This window comes from Scyliorhinus torazame, chromosome 8 (assembly GCF_047496885.1).
Source record: "Scyliorhinus torazame isolate Kashiwa2021f chromosome 8, sScyTor2.1, whole genome shotgun sequence".
In the NCBI taxonomy this organism is placed as follows: domain Eukaryota; kingdom Metazoa; phylum Chordata; class Chondrichthyes; order Carcharhiniformes; family Scyliorhinidae; genus Scyliorhinus; species Scyliorhinus torazame.
In genome coordinates this window covers 158,596,782-158,613,942 of record NC_092714.1, presented here as the reverse complement: position 1 = coordinate 158,613,942, position 17,161 = coordinate 158,596,782, and the positions used below count along the sequence as shown (strand labels likewise).

The 17,161-nt window shown below is 46.5% G+C and overlaps 1 protein-coding gene across 4 annotated transcripts in view; it reads right to left on the bottom strand.

Annotated features, from left to right (window-relative positions):
* phex (phosphate regulating endopeptidase homolog, X-linked) overlaps positions 1–17,161 on the bottom strand; it is a 691,216-nt gene that overhangs the window by 299,213 nt on the left and 374,842 nt on the right. For all 4 annotated transcript variants that reach the window (XM_072514452.1, XM_072514453.1, XM_072514455.1 and 1 more), the window contains exon 9: positions 4,718–4,801. In XM_072514452.1, coding sequence (XP_072370553.1) covers positions 4,718–4,801 — 84 coding nt within the window. The remainder of the gene's footprint in view (positions 1–4,717; positions 4,802–17,161) is intronic.

Below are 17,161 nucleotides of genomic sequence, written 5' to 3'. Positions count from 1 at the left end.
ATAGCTTAAGCCATACCCGCTGTTTGCATCACCGCTTTATTCCCCCCTGTCCCAAATTCACGGTAGAGATACAGAGATTACGGTAGAGATACAGAGATTACGGTAGGAAAAGACATAATCGTAGAAATGGCAATGAAGGCAATGGAACGCCTTATGTACCCACAGGACCAATAGAGCAGAGCAGTGTCCCATATGGGAAGAGGAAATTAGGAAGTACCTAAGGTGAAAGGATGGCCTCTATGGTCTGGGCTTTGTGAAAATGAAGAGACAGGTCCTGGTAGTACAGGACAAACTTGGTGGGATAACCTGACCGAGATCCATGAAAAGAGTTTAGGCAAAGTTCGTAAGCCGATGGCAATCATGTCCGGTTTGGCACAATTGCGAGGCACCGAGGAGGTCGTGAGGATGCTCCGCAGACAGCTTGTAGAGAAAGAGAAGAGTAATGAGGAAAACATTAGCGAATGCGAGAAAGTAAATGATCAACTCCGAGAGCAGCTAGCAGCGAAGGACAAGGAGATGGCTGATGTCAAACGGGCACACCAATCTTGTATAGTTCACCTAAGCAGCTTTCAGACACAATACGATAAGGCCTACCAAGACACGCAACGCGCAGTTTTGGTAAGGGAAGAAACGGAACACCAAGTAGAGCAATTAAAGAATCAATGCTTTGGAAGGAATAACAGGAATGCGGAATATTTGGCTAATGGTAAAATTCTTGGAAGTGTGGATGAGCAGAGGGATCTCGGTGTCCATGTACATAGATCCCTGAAAGTTGCCACCCAGGTTGATAGGGTTGTGAAGAAGGCCTATGGAGTAGTGGCCTTTATTGGTAGGGGGATTGAGTTCCGGAGTCATGAGGTCATGTTGCAGCTGTACAAAACTCTGGTACGGCCGCATTTGGAGTATTGCGTACAGTTCGGGTCACCTCATTATAGGAAGGACGTGGAAGCTTTGGAACGGGTGCAGAGGAGATTTACCAGGATGTTGCCTGGTATGGAGGGAAAATCTTATGAGGAAAGGCTGATGGACTTGAGGTTGTTTTCGTTAGAGAGAAGAAGGTTAAGAGGAGACTTAATAGAGGCATACAAAATGATCAGGGGGTTACGTAGGGTGGACAGTGAGAGCCTTCTCCCGCGGATGGAAATGGCTAGCACGAGGGGACATAGCCTTAAACTGAGGGGTAATAGATATAGGACAGAGGTCAGAGGTAGGTTCTTTACGCAAAGAGTAGTGAGGCTGTGGAATGCCCTTCCTGCAACAGTAGTGAACTCGCCAACATTGAGGGCATTTAAAAGTTTATTGGATAAGCATATGGATGATAATGGCATAGTGTAGGTTAGATGGCTTTTGTTTTTTTGACTTCCCATGTCGGTGCAACATCATGGGCCGAAGGGCCTGTACTGCGCTTTATCGTTCTATGTTCTATGTCCTAATGCGAGGACTTAAAAGGCAGCCCTATGAGCACTCCACAGTTCCACAACGGAACAAAGGCAGAGTTCGGTAGACCACGCCAAATGCAGGCAGCAAATTTCACGGTTACAGTCACTGCTCTCAGTGCAAAATGGTTTCAGAGACACCTTTGGATGAAATTTAGACCAGGAAGATGGCCCCGATTGGCAGGAACTTAATGAAACTGTCCATCGATACGTAAATGGAACAGAGATTCAAAATAGAGCCCCCCAGGCCCCGAAAAGGAAAGCACCCGCACCACCGACTGCACAGGCAGCACACAACCCCACAAATCCAATCACCACGCAATGCAGAGTACCGACAGAAGACCAACCCGATTTTGTGTACACCACCCCACTAACCATCACCCAGTTAAGGGATGCCCGCGATAAAATAGAAACCATTCACCCCACATCAGACACACACCATTTCTTTGAGCGAGTTAGGCAACAGACAGTCATGTGCGGTCTGGATGAGCAGGAAGAAGTGAAACTCATAGTAATGAGCCTTGACCCGTCTGTTAGCTCAGCCCTTCCCGACCCACAAAATGTAGGAGGAGGTAGCCTCCAGGATATGAAAACAGCCATCCTAGATGCAATTGGCTATAATAGAGGAGATCCTGTAGAAGGACTCGACCGATGTAGGTAGAAGAAAGGAGAGCATCCAACAGCATTTGCTGGATGCCTCTGGATACACTTGACAGCAGTATTTGGAGAATTAGCCTGCGCCCATTTAACTGCAGACAATACGGCCAAATGGACCCGTACTCTAGTCTCCCACGCCACAGAGGCAGGACAAAAAGCATGTGCAATTTATGACCCCTCAGACGCCACACACAATGAAGTGTGGGTTCTGAAGAGACTCTCTAGAGCTTGGGAACAATCCCGACATAAAAAGGCAGAGCAGGAGAAGGTAGAAGCATACATGGATCCAGTAAGGACACATCAAGACCCCGCATGGGCAAATCAAGATAGAAATGACACACAGCACCATAAAGCACAGGAATGCTATAATTGTGGACAGAAGGGACATTACGCCTGAGAATGCAATGCCCCCCGAACCAGCAACGGGATCAGCACGCAAATGCCCCATATAGGAACAATGCCAGGCCTATCCACAGTGTTAGCGCCCGTTCAGATAATTTGGCCATAAATGGCACCGATTGACGGTGTTCAGACTCCCCAACTTGGGTCTGCGACACGCTCTGGGACAAGGCCGGAAGACCGGTAGTCACAGGCACAGTCCGGGGACACAGGAGGGTCCCGAACCACGTTAAAGCTCTAATTTTGTCTGATACTTCAGCTTTGATAAACACTTTATTTGCCGACCTATAATGCTTTTGAATGGAGAAAGTAGTCTTTCTGTCTAATGGTGGAGGACTGTCATGTCACATGAAGGCCGCTTTGAATTCCGGCTGTATACTGTAATTGGTGTGGGCTATATCCCCCGGTTATCTGTACAGAATTTATTACATGGACTGCCCATGCCAATGTAGTTTCTAATTTGCAGCCTGGCTGATTGGCCAGTATTTTGTGTAACATTTCTTCAATTATGGAAATGTTTCCTCACACAAGCCATTGCTGGACATATTTTCTGCAGTTACATGCATCACTATAATATATAAATTCTGACATATGTCCCTCAATTCTTAAATGGCAAATCAAAATCTATTATCTGTTAAACATTTTGCTGCTGACTCAAGGCCTGGTTGACCCACTTTTCCATAACTTTATCCAGTATTGTCAATCTGTCCTTGTTTATTATGTTAGATATACTGAGCCTAGTTGTCACACCCACACACAGATAACTACTCCAATCCTTGTCCCACACTTTCTGGTCCCTGGCTACCTCTTAGTTAAATTCTCGGATTAATGGGACACTTAAAACCAATGTCTTCCAATGTTTAATACATGTATCACATTGAGATGTGATACATCTGTTCAACAAGGGATTCACATTCTTTATCCACAACTCCTGCATCCTTTAGCAGTAGCTTAAACATTTGAAGGATGGACAAATTGGTTGTGCAATTTCATTGAAACATAAAAAATAGGTGCAGGAGGAGACCATTTAACCCTTCGAGCCTGCTCTGCCATTCATTGTGATCATGGCTGATCATCCAACTCAACAGTCTAATCCCACTTTCTCCCATATCCTTTGATCCCCTTCACCCTAAGTGCTATATTTAACTGATTATTGAAAACATATAAGGTTTTGGACTCAATTACTTTCTGTGGCAATGAATTCCACTGGTCGACCACTTTCTGGGTGAAGAGGTTTCTCCTCATCTCAGTCCTAAATGGTCTACCCCGTATCCTTAGACCGTGACCCCTAGTTCTGAACACGCCCACCATTAGGAGCATGCTTCTTCCATCTACCCTGTCTCGTCCTCTGAGAAATTTAGAGGTTTCTATGAGAACCCTGATTTTTCTGAACTCCAAAGAATATAATCCTAACCAACTCAATCTCTCCTTATATGTCTGTCCCAGGAATCAGTCTGGTAAACCTCCGCTGCACGCCCTCTAGAGCAAGAACGTCCTTCTTCAGATAAGGAGATCAAAACTGCACACAGTATTCCAGGCGTGGCCTCACCAAGGCCCTGTGTAATTGCAGCAAGACGTCCCTGCTCCTGTACTGGAGGTCCACGGTGACCTCTATCCACGTCCTTTGTTTCTCGAGGCAGTTTTCTTCTGTTGCAGGCCAGGAAGAGAGTTTCTCACCTCTTACATAATGCCCCGCCCCAAGCGCCAGCAGCATCAGAAAACCTTGGTGCCACCCGTGGATATCCTCCCGTGCCAATGCTGGCCCGATCAGCACCCTTCTCAGCGAAGGGTATGCCCACACATAGCTACCAATCACCTCTTCAAAGGGTCCCCTAAACCCTTGTCCCACCTCCAGGCAGCTCTTAGTGCTGCTGATTGGGTGCTGAACCCACCCTCAGGCCAATTCGACATTTTACATTTGAAAAATTGTGCTGTGCCACTGATGTGGGACTCGGATCAGAGCACCCATTCCCCAAACCCGTTTTGAAAATCCAGCTTTAGTGGGAGCCAGCCTGACAGTTCATGAAGCCAGAATTTAATTCATCCCTGGAGTTCAGGGATTGGCAATGGAAGGCAAAATTCCCACCCTGACTGTAATAGCAATGGCTTGCTACACTGAACAGATGTGAGAGGATCTGAACTTTCCTCTTCTCAAGGACCCACTGCCAGATTATACAGTATCCGTCATTAGCACTGGATCATCAATGAAGCTGTTTGTCACTTACCTGTGGGATGGTCTGCTGTAACTGGAGCACACTGAGCTTATTATAAATGGCCTCACTGGTCCTGTTGATGTGGGGAATTAGGATCTGCAAGGTGCAAATTGGATGGAACTGTAATGGGCAGTTGTTCCGACACAGCACAGCATCACAATGTTCCTACAAACATTTCATGTGAATAAATACAGAAGCAGTTGGCCTGGGTGTTGTGGTGATATGCATCACGGTAAATACACAAGGGGTTAATGTTGATACACTAGGGCACTGTAAATACACAAGGGGTTAATGTAAATACACTAGAACTAAATAAACGCTAGTGGGAGCACCAGAGACATCATGACACACAGACATTCAACCAATAGGTCAGTAAGATAGGACACGACCAATGGGTAGTCAAGACACACCCAGAGGTGACACTACCACAAGGGGACTACCCATATAAAAGGACAAGGCACACATGTTCTTTCTCTTTCCATAGGCGACACTCAGAGAGACAGGAGCAGATCAGGGAAGCATCACACCCATCGCATGGATTAGAGCAGACTGGTTAGTTAGATTAGCAAGAGAGTTGAACTCAAGTAGGAGAATTGTTAACGGTTCAATAAATGTGTTAAAGCTATCTCCAAGTCTGAACCTTCCTTTGTCAGAGTGTACATCAAGGAAGCAGCTTATGCTACGTCAAGAAGCATAACACGACAGGTGTGTTTTTCTCAACATTGTAAGGTGGCACTTTAATCGTACATCATTAACAGTCAGTGTGAAATGGAACAGGAGACGATGGTGCTTTGACCCTTTATGAATTTGCTCAGGAAAAGCCATAATTCCTTAATATTACATGATGGCTATCTCCAGAGATATTGAGTGTTTTGCAGACTGTTACCAGGCAGAGGAGAGACCCATTAGGGGAGGCAGTTGTGTAGTGATATTGTCCAAATTAGGCAATCAATTTGCTAAATAGTTCATGAATCCAACAAATCGTCCACTGCGTTCACATCTGTTGGTTTTGCATCAGTGCTACACCTCTCACCTTGTCAGGATCCCGGCGAAGACATTTTAATGTCAGTTCATGACCTGCGTACTTGATTTCAGGTATCTTCAGTTGCAGTTTTTCTCGTTCAGTTTCAGGTTCATCCGGCGAGCTCTCTTTAGCAGCCCTATTAAATTCTCTTGGACAGTCTCCAAATTGTGTCTCCACATCCATAGATTACTAGATCATTTCCGATGGTTTTCACTCCAGGAAGGTCACTGACAACCTGTTGTTGACTGCATTGCCAGTTCTGGAGCTGTGGAAATGGCAAATGACATGCACAACAACCTGTGTCCCTACACCGTGTCCAGAATTTCATTAGAAAGCTGCTGCTTTCATCCAGCTTCACTGAACCCAAATTACTCTTCACATCTAGGGTAGAATAAAGATCTTTGTCTTGGAAAGTTGCAACAATTTCCTTTGATGGTCCGCATGGGATGGTGAGATTTCTTCAGCACTTTATTTAGATCCATTGGCTCTAAGCATACTCACGGCTTTCCAACTTGTTTCATTGTGACCTCGCTGCTAATCCAGTCTGTGGGAGTTGTCACTTTCTTGATTACTCCCCTCTTTTCCAGCTCTTCTATCTTATTTTTTAGGTTTGACTTGAGAGCAGCTGGAACTCTTCTCGGAAGATGCTGAATTGGCATTACACTCTTACCTACTTCTAAATGATGTCCTCCAGGTAGACATACAAACTCTAAACACATCTTTGTATTCCTCTAGGATCTGTTCAGTGGTCAATGGTTTTGTGTTACGAAGAACAAAGAACAAAGAAATGTACAGCACAGGAACAGGCCCTTCGGCCCTCCAAGCCTGCGCCGACCATGCTGCCCGACTAAACTACAATCTTCTACACTTCCGGGGTCCATTTCCATCTATTCCCCTCCTATTCATGTATTTGTCAAGATGCCCCTTAAATGTCACTATCGTCCCTGCTTCCACCACCTCCTCTAGCAGCGAGTTCCAGGCACCCACTACCCTCTGTGTAAAAAAACTTACCTCGTACATCTCCTCTAAACCTTGCCCCTCACACCTTAAACCTATGCCCTCTAGTAATTGGCCCCTCTACCCCGGGGAAAAGCCTCTGACTATCCACTCTGTCTATGCCCCTCATAATTTTGTAGACCTCTATCAGGTCGCCCCTCAACCTCCATCGTTCCAGTGAGAACAAACCGAGTTTATTCAACCGCTCCTCATAGCTAATGCCCTCCATACCAGGCAACATTCTGCTAAATCTCTTCTGCACCCTCTCTAAAGCCTCCACATCCTTCTGGTAGTGTGGCGACCAGAATTGAACACTATACTCCAAGTGTGGCCTAACTAAGGTTCTATACAGCTGCAACATGACTTGCCAATTCTTATACTCAATGCCCCGGCCAATGAAGGCAAGCATGCCGTATGCCTTCTTGACTACCTTCTCCACCTGTGTTGTCCCTTTCAGTGACCTGTGGACCTGTACACCAAGATCTCTCTGACTGTCAATATTCTTGAGGATTCTGACACATTCTACATCTCTGTCGACACCTTCAGGGATACCAGCCCAAGCTTTTGACTGGCTCCAGCTGCAATGACTGGCCGCGGCATCCCACCCATGATCTGGAACTCTGCATTGGTTGTCAGACTCATTTGTGTTAGTATCCTGCCATCAGATCGCATCAATCTTACTTTCGAGGGTTTCATTTTCAGATCTTCTTTTCAGCCACTTTGTGCAGGTCTGTGAAGCTCATTATGTTGCATGATGCACCAGTGTCTATCTGTCATTTCTTATTCACTTGATCCTCCTCTTCTGGGGTCCTCATTGGAACAGTCGCTCCACATTTGTTGCCAAGTGACCTGCCTGAAACAACCTGCTGAGTGTCAGACTCATCTGTTGATGCCTCTCCAGTGGATCAGCTGGGTTTGCCTTTTTCCGTGTAAAATTATTTTATTTCATGCAATTAAAACATTGCTTGCCCCATCCTGGACATTTCTTACTTTCCTCCACAGTACTTGTATCCTGCCCATTGTCTGCATTTGCTCTGCCCTCTGAGCCTGGACTGTCTCTCAGCTGAATATAATCCGAGTCTGCTCTGCTCCAGCTGACATTTCACAATTTCCACATTTAGACACATGTCCATCACTTTCTTCAGCATCAATTTCACATCTTTCAGTAGACTTGCACTCACCAAGGGATCTCTCATGCCTAAAACCAATCAATCTTTCATGAAATCGTCTTTTAGTGGCCAAAGTCACATGATTCTGCTATCTGCATAGATAGCAGAATCCCACAATGCTCACAGACATAGAACATAGAACATAGAAAATACAGCACAGAACAGGCCCTTCGGCCCACGATGTTGTGCCGAACCTTTGTCCTAGATTAATCATAGATTATCATTGAATTTACAGTGCAGAAGGAGGCCATTCGGCCCTTTGAGTCTGCACCGGCATCTTCCACCCCTTCAAACAGCTGGTTCATCTCAGACTCTGTAAGGTGTGCCCTGTACACCACCTCCAGCTGTATCAGCCCCAACCTCGCACACGAGGTCGAGGCATTTACCTGCCACAGCACCTCACACCACAATCCCTCCTCCAGCGCTGCCCCCAACTCTTCCTCCTACTTTGCCTTAACACCTTCCATGGACACCATATTTCCTCCAAAGTCCTCCCATAAATCACCAGGATGACCCCCTCTCCAACCGCCCCTCTCCAACGAGGAGGCAGGTACTATAGGGAAAATCGGGAAGACCTTCCTCGCAAAATCCCATCCCTGCATATACCTGAAATGTTCGTCCCGCACCAGCCCAAACTTCTCGTTCAACTCCTACAAACTCGCAAACTGCCCTCCCAGAAACAGATTCTTAATTTCCTTGATCCCCTCTCTTCCCATCCTCGGAACCTTGCAACCATCCTCCTTGGCTCAAACCCATTTATTCCCCCTAACTGCCCCCCTCCCCCGCCTGCTGTCTCCCCCTGCAATATCACCTTTCTAATCCTAGCCATCTTCCCCGTCCAAACAAACGAGGAAAGCAGCCTGTCCAACACATTAAAAATGCCTTGGACAAAAAGACTGGCAGGCACTGAAACAAAAACAAGAATTGCAGCAAAGTATTCATCTGTACTGCCTGTACCCGGGCTGCCAACAACAGAGGGAGATTGTCCCACCTCGACAAGTCACCCTCTCCACCAAGCTAGTGAAATTGAACTTCCGGAGCCCTGCCCAATCCCGGGTCACCTGCACCCCCAAACACCTAAAGTGAGTCACTGCCAGACAAAATGGCAGCCCTCCCCCATCCTTGCTCCCATTCCCGTAAAGGAGACCATAAAGTACTCACTCTTCCCTAAATTCAATTTGTATCCCGAAAACGTCCCAAATCTCTGAAGCAACCCCAATATGTTCCCCACCTAAGAGCTCGGCTCCGAAATATACAACAACAAGTAATCAGTATCTAAGGACACCCAATCCAGTTTCCAGAGCATTGGAATTTGAGACTTATAAACAGGGAAGTCACTCAAAGCTGCTTGTCTGCATTTTGAGTGTTACTTGGCTGGACGAGAGTGCTTTGGAGTTGGGTGAAATGCAGGGAGTTGGGTGAAACTGGGAGAAAGTGAAACTGAAACATCAGGAGCAGAGCTGAGCGGGAGATGTGCGAACAGAGGCCTGGGAAGGTCAGTGGTTTCACTGATTCACTGACTGAATGTTCCCATTGGGGGGGGGATTGTATAGTGACATCACAGGAAGGCTGTGATTTGATTGGCTATGAGGAATCTGTGCAAATTTGAAAAAACATTTTACATTTAGTATTTTACATTTATTGTAGAAATCTAGTGCTAGGAAGCATATACATAACTGTAACTTATTTTAATTTAATAAGTATTTATTTTTAAATTAATGTATTAATTCGTTCTGGAAATGGCAGTTAGAGGGGTAAAATGCTTCACTTGTGAGATGTGGGAGATCCGTGAAGCTTCCAGCATTCCCAACAACTACATCTGCAGGAAGTGCATTCAATTGCAGCTCCTCAAAGACCGCATGGAATGGTTGGAGCAGCAGTTGGTTGCACCCAGGAGCATGATGGTGGCAGAAAGTATCATAGACAGGTGTTTTAGAGATGTGGTTACACCCAAGGTACAGGAAGATAGATGGGTGACCGCTAGAAGGGGCAGGCAGTCAGTGCAGGAATCCCCTGTGCAGTCCCCCTCTCTAACAAGTATACTCTTTTGGATAATGTTGGAGGAGGATATGGCCTATCAGCAGCAGCCAGAGCAGTGGCTCCACGGCTGGCTCTGCTGTTTAGCAGGGAGGGACAAAATACAGAAGTGCAACAGTTATAGGGGATTCTATGATCAGAAATACAGATCATTAATGTATATTGTGAAAAGTTGTGGTCCCAGCACAGGCCCCTCAGGCACACCACTAGTCACCGGCGGCCACCCTGAAAAAGACCCCTTTATCCCTACTCTCTGCCTTCTGCCAGTCAGCCCATCCTCTATCCATGCCAAGATCTTACCCTTAACACCATGGGCTCCTAACTGATTTAACAGTCTCTTATTTGGTACCTTGTCAAAGGCCTTCTGGAAATTTAAATAAATCACAACCACTGGTTCTCCTTTGTCTAACTTCCTTGTTACCTTCTCAAAGAACTCTAACAGATTTGTCAACGAGGCAATTTGGGTAGAGCTCAGGAAAAGGAAGGGTGCAGTCACAATGTTGGGGGTTTACTACAGGCCTCCCAACAGCCAGCAGGAGATAGAGGAGCAGATGTGAAGACCGATGTTGGAAAGGTGTAAAAGCAACAGGATTGTTGTGGTGGGTGACTTTACCTTCCCCTATATTGACTGGGACTCACTTAGTGCGAGGGACTTGGATGGGGCAGAGTTTGTAAGGAGCATGCAGGCTTCTTGAAACAATATGTAAATCGTCCAACTAGGGAAGCGGGTGTACTGGACCTGGTATTGGGGAATGAGCCCGGCCAGGTGGTCAAAGTTTCAGTAGGGGAGTATTTCGGGAACAGTGACCATAATTCAGTAAGTTTAAAGGTACTGTTGGATAAAGACAAGAGTAGTCCTCGGATGAAGATGCTCAATTGGGGGAAGGCTAATTGTAACAATATTCAGTAAGAACTGAAGACTCTAAATTGGGGGCAGATGTTTGAGGATAAATCAACATCTTGGCTTGTGGGAGGCTTTCAAATGTCAGTTGATAGGAATTCAGGACCGGCATGTCCCTGTGAGGAAGAAAGATAAGTATGAAACCTTGGATAATGAGGGATATTCTGAGCCTAGTCCAGAAGAAAAAGGAAGTGTTTGTAAAGGCTAGAAGGCTGGGAACAGACAAAGCCCATGAGGAATATAAGAAAAGTAGGAAGGAACTTAAGGAGGAGTCAGGACGGCGAAAAGGGGTCATGAAAAGTCATTGGCAAACAGAATTAAGGAAACTCCCAAGGCTTTTTACATGTATATAAATAGCAAGAGGGTAGACAGGGAGAGAGTTAGCCCACTCAAGGACAGGGGAGGGAATCTTTGCGTGGAACCAGAGGAAACGGGCGAGGTAGCAAATGAGTACTTTGCATCGGAATTCACCAAAGAGAAGAACTTGGTGAATGATGAGTCTGGCTCAGGATGTGTAGATAGTTTTGGTCACATTGAGATCAAAAAGACGGTATAGGGCGCCTTGTAAACATTAAGGTAGATAGGTTCCCAGGGTCTGATGGGACCTACCCCAGAATACTGAGGGAGGCAAAGGAGGAAATTGCTGGGTCCTTAACAGAAATCTTTGTATCCTCACTGGCTACAGGCGAGGTCCCAGAGGTCTGGAGAATAGCTGATGCTTTGTTTAAGAAGGGTAGCAAGATAATCCAGGAAATTACAGGCCAGTGAGCCCATCATTGGTAGGGAAATTATTGGAGAGATTTCTTCGGGACAGGATTTACTCCCATTTCAAAACAAATGAACGTTTTAGCAAGAGGCAGCCTGGAGGTCATGGGTAGGATTCTCGTTGACGCCGAAATCTCCGAGTACACCGCTCATGTATCGATGGCCTCAGGACATTGCCTGAGGCCTGCCCACTGCTGCTCCGCCCCCGACCGGTCAAGTTCCCGACGGTCTCATTCTTCGGGAACTCGGCGTGGCAGCTGCTGACTCAGTCCAGAACCCCCACAGTTGGGGGAGGTCAGATCCGCGGGCATGCGGGACATTGCCAGGGGCTGGGGGCACTATGGGGGGCCAAAGGGGGGGCATAATTTTACAGGCCGGGTCCACGAGCGGCCGCCACCATGTAGCACGGCGCGGCCACGGACTCAGCAATTCTCTGGGCTGTATCGGCAGCTGGGGCCGTGTGCTCTACTCTGTCAGCATGCCAGCCCCCAGCCAAACAGAGGATCAGTAGCCGTTTTACGCCATAGAACATAGAACATAGAACAATACAGCGCAGTACAGGCCATTTGTTTCTGTTGTAAAATGCCACCGTATCCCACGCCGGCGTGGGGACATAGCCTCAAAATCGGAGAATCCAGCCTCATGTCTCACCAACTTGACCAAGTTTTCTGAGGAAGTGACGAAGATGATTGATGAAGGTAGGGCAGTGGATGTTGTCTACATAAACTTCAGTCAGGCCTTTAACAAGGTCTCTCATGGCAGACTGGTACAGAAAGTGAACTCAACGAGATGAGCTGGCAAGATGGATACAGGTGGCTCAGTCATAGAAGACAGAAGGTAGCAATGGAAGGGTGCTTTTCTGATTGGAGGGCTGTGACCAGTGGTGTTCCACAGGGATCAGTGCTGAGACCTTTGCTCTTTGTAGTATATATAAATGATTTAGAGCAAAATGTTACTGGTCTGATTAGTAAGTTTGCAGACGACACAAAGGTTGGTGGAATTGCGGATAGCGATGAGGACTGTCTGAGGATACAGCAGGATTTCGATTGGTTTGAGATTTGGGCAGAGAGATGGCAGATGGAGTTTAATCCGGACAAATGTGAGGTAATGCATTGGAAGGTGTAGTACAGGTGGTAAATATACAGTAAATGGCAGACCCCCTTAAGAGTATTGACAGGCAGAGGGATCTGGGTATACAGGTCCACAGGTCACTGGAAGTGGTAATACAGGTGGAGAAGTTAGTCAAGAAGGCATACGGCATGCTTGCCTTCATTGGCCGGGGCATTGAGTGTAAAATTTGGCAAGTCATGCTGCAGCTGTATAGAACTTTATTTAGGCCACAGGTGGAATATAGTGTTCAATTCTGGTCGCCACACTGCATGAAGGATGTCGAGGTTTTGGAGAGGATACGGAAGAGGTTTACCAGGATGTTGTCTCATGTGGAGGGCATTAGCTATGATGAGAGGTTGGATAAACACGGTTTGTTCTTACTGGAATGACGGAGGTTGAGGGGTGACCTGATAGAAGACTACAAAATTATGAGGGGCATAGACAGAGTGGATAGTCAAGAGCTTTTTCTCAGGGTCGAAGAGTCAATTACCAGGGGGCATAGGTTTAAAGTGCGAAGGGCAAAGTTTACAGGAGATGTGCAAGGGAGGTTTTTTTACACAGAGGGTAGTGGGTGCCTGGAACTCATTGCTGGAGAAGATGGTGGAAGCAGGTACGATGGTGACGCTTAAGAGGCGTCTTGACAATTACATGAATAGGATGGGATTAGAGGGATGCGGACACCTGAAGTGAAATGAAAATGAAATGAAAATCGCATATTGTCACAAGTAGGCTTCGAATGAAGTTACTGTGAAAAGCCCCTAGTCGCCACATTCCAGCGCCTGTTCCGGGAGGCTGGTACGGGAATTGAACCGTGCTGCTGGCCTGCCTTGGTCTGCTTTCAAAGCCAGCGATTTAGCCCTGTGCTAAACCAGCCAAAGATTTTAGATCAGACGGGCAGCATGGTCGACGCAGGCTTGGAGAGCTGAAGGACCTGTTCCTGCGCTGTATTTTTCTTTGTTCTTTGCATGCTCCATTCCCCCCCCGCCCCCCCCCCCCTCACTATCCCCTTACACAACCCCAAGCTCCTCAGCGCAATGGTCAAGGACTCTATAGCCAATGCAAACAGAAGGAAGGGACATGGGCATCCCTGCCTCTTACCCTGGTGTAATGCGAAGTACCCTGAATTCATATTATTTGTACGCACGCTCGCCATCTGCTCCTTCTCCAACAGCTGCTCCATAAACTTTGGCCCAATCGCAAATTTCTCCAACACCACCATCAAATAAAGAATTGCTCTATAATTAGCAACCAGCCAGAAACAGATGATTAAATAATTAGTGAGCCTCAATCTATAATCGAAAAACAAGTAATTAATCTAGTAGCTATTAAGGCTGGTTTTGTGGCGGCCACCAAGAATCCAGCATTGGTTCGTAGAGTCAAACAGAAAGTAACTTTTATTTACAAGAATATGTACACAGGGCCAGTAATTCACTACTGGTTCCCTCTCCAGCTGGTACCACCCTGGCCAGTTCAATGTATATAGCTGCACTGCTAATGATTGCCCTCCCCCGCCCCCCCCACCCCACCCCTCATTGGGGAAGATTATATTCCTCAAGTACCATAGAAACATAGAAAATACAGCACAGAACAGGCCTTTCGGCCCACGATGTTGTGCCGAACCTTTGTCCTAGATTAATCATAGATTATCATTGAATTTACAGTGCAGAAGGAGGCCATTCAGCCCTTTGAGTCTGCACCGGCTCTTGGAAAGAGCACCCTACCCAAACTCAACACCTCCACCCAACACCAAGGGCAATTTTGGACATTAAGGGCAATTTATCATTGGCCAATTCACCTAACCTGCACATCTTTGGACTGTGGGAGGAAACCGGAGCACCCGGAGGAAACCCACACAGACACGGGGAGGACGTGCAGACTCTGCACAGACACTGACCCAAGCCGGAATCGAACCATGGGGTAACAAAATGTCCCCAGCCTATAGGATCATGGCAGGTTACAACAGCTGGATAATATACTGATGTTTGATTTTTTTTAAATACATTTTCTGGCATCCAGGTACTCAGGAGGGAGGACTCATTCATCCTTGACCACCTGGGGCAGATACAGGACATTTAATAAAGACGTGACCAGATACAAATAAAGAGAGATCACAAATCATCTCATTGTTTCACTCTGTGGAGCAATGTATGTAAATGGCGAAATCCATTCAAATTAGCCCAGTGACAATAATGACCAACTGGTTAATTACAACAGGCTAATCCCAGGCTTAAAATTGCAAATTAGACTACAGTGGTGGAGGTACAAAGAGCTCCCTGGGGCAGAATTTCTATTGGTGAGGAAACCTGAGAAGGATTCAGACTCCTACCTGGTGTGATCACCCAACTGATGTTATGCTTGTGTGCTAAGGGTATTATGTCATGTGGAATGTACTAATTACATTTCCATTTCACACAATTGAATGTTTCTCACCTCTATAACACTTTGTGCATCGTCATAAAAAACATAGAATATTTCTGAGGTACTTCCATACTGCTCTGAAATTGGATGATGTGCAACTTCACATAACTGGTTGGCAGTTAAGTGTCAGTCACTTTAATCTACTTTGATCTAAAAGCAGGTGGGGGAGGGGAGTCAATTCAGGACAGTTTAAAAAGAGCAACTTGTAAACTCACTCCCAGTGAGTTCTCCCAGTGAGCCAGAGAAGACACAGCCAGAGTGAGACAGAACCAAGAGTGAGTTTGGGAATTTGAATCGAGGTGGGAATTCCAAGCTTGGTGGGGAGGAAGTACTTTTTATCCCTGGTAAGTGACTGGTAAGTAGTTTTTCTGTTTCTTTTCATTGGTATATTTATTTATTTTTTCTTCGTTGTTTATTTATTTATTTAAATTTGGGGGGGGAAATTGTAATTGTTGAAGTTAACCGAAGGTTTAAGACATGGCACGAGATCTCAGACCCGTGTCATGCTCCTCGTGTGCGATGTGGGAGCTCACGTGCACATCCACTGTCCCTGGCTCCTTCACGTGCAAGAAGTGTGTCCTGTTGCAGGTCCTGTTAGACCACTTGACGGCTCTGGAGCTGCGGATGGACTCACTTTGGAGCATCCGCGATGCTGAGGACGTCGTGGATAGCACGTTTAGCGAGTTGGTCACACCGCAGGTGAAAGGTACTGAGGGAGATAGAAAATGGGTGACCAAAAGACAGAGCAAGAGTAGGAAGGCAGTGCAGGTGTCCTCTGCGGTCATCTCCCTGCAAAACAGATCTTCCGCTTTGGATACTGTTGAGGGAGATGGCTCACCAGGGGAAGGCAGCAGCAGCCAGGTTCATGGCACCGTGGCTGGCTCTGCTGCTCAGCTGGGCAGGAAGAAGAATGGCAGGGTAATAGTGATAGGGGACTCAATTGTAAGGGGAATAGACAGGCGGTTCTGCGGACGCAATCGAGACTCCAGGATGGTATGTTGCCTCCCTGGTGCAAGGGTCAAGGATGTCTCGGAGTGGCTGCAGGACATTCTGGGGGGGAGTGGGTGAACAGCCAGCTGTTGTGGTGCACATAGGCACCAACGATATAGGTAAAAAATGGGACAAGGTCCTACAAGCTGAATTTAGGGAGTTAGGAGTTAAACTAAAAAGTAGGACCTCGAAGGTAGTAATCTCTGGATTGCTACCAGTGCCACGAGCTAGTCAGAGTAGGAATGTCAGGATAGAGAGGATGAACGTGTGGCTCGAGAAATGGTGCAAGAGGGAGGGATTCAAATTCCTGGGACATTGGAACTGGTTCTGGTGGAGGTGGGACCAGTACAAACCGGACGGTCTGCACCTGGGCAGGACTAGAACCGATGTCCTAGGTGGGGTGTTTGCTAGAGCTGTTGGGGAGAGTTTAAACTAATGTGGCAGGGTGATGGGAACCGATGCAGGAAGTTGGAAGGTAGAAAAACAGGGACAGAAACAAAAGGCAGTAAGGGGGAAAGTGTAAGGCAGAGAAGCCATAGTCAAAAATCAAAAAGGGCGACAGTACAAGGTACGGTGACTGAGGGGAGCACAGTGAATAGGACCAGGAATACGAAAAGGAATAAAACGGGAAGTGAAAACATTAATGGTAAGCGACGCGGCAGGTTGTTACATGAAGATATGGGTTCAACGACAAGGAAAATTAGGAGAAAGATTAAGAGGAAATATAACTTAGGAGAAGTTACTGATCGAGGTGTTAAGGTTCAGAACAGAGGTATAAAAGCCAACATAAGTGTACTGAATGCTGAATGCTCGTAGTATTCGGAATAAGGTAAATGAGTTGATGGCGCAAATCATCGTGAATGACTATGACTTAGTGGCCATTACTGAAACATGGTTAAAGGATGGTCACGACTGGGAGTTAAATATCCAAGGGTATCAAACTATTCAGAAGGAGAGAGTGGATGGTAAGGGAGGTGGTGTAGCTCTGTTATTTAAGGATGACATCCGGGCAACAGTAAAGGATGACATCGGTGCTATGGAGGATA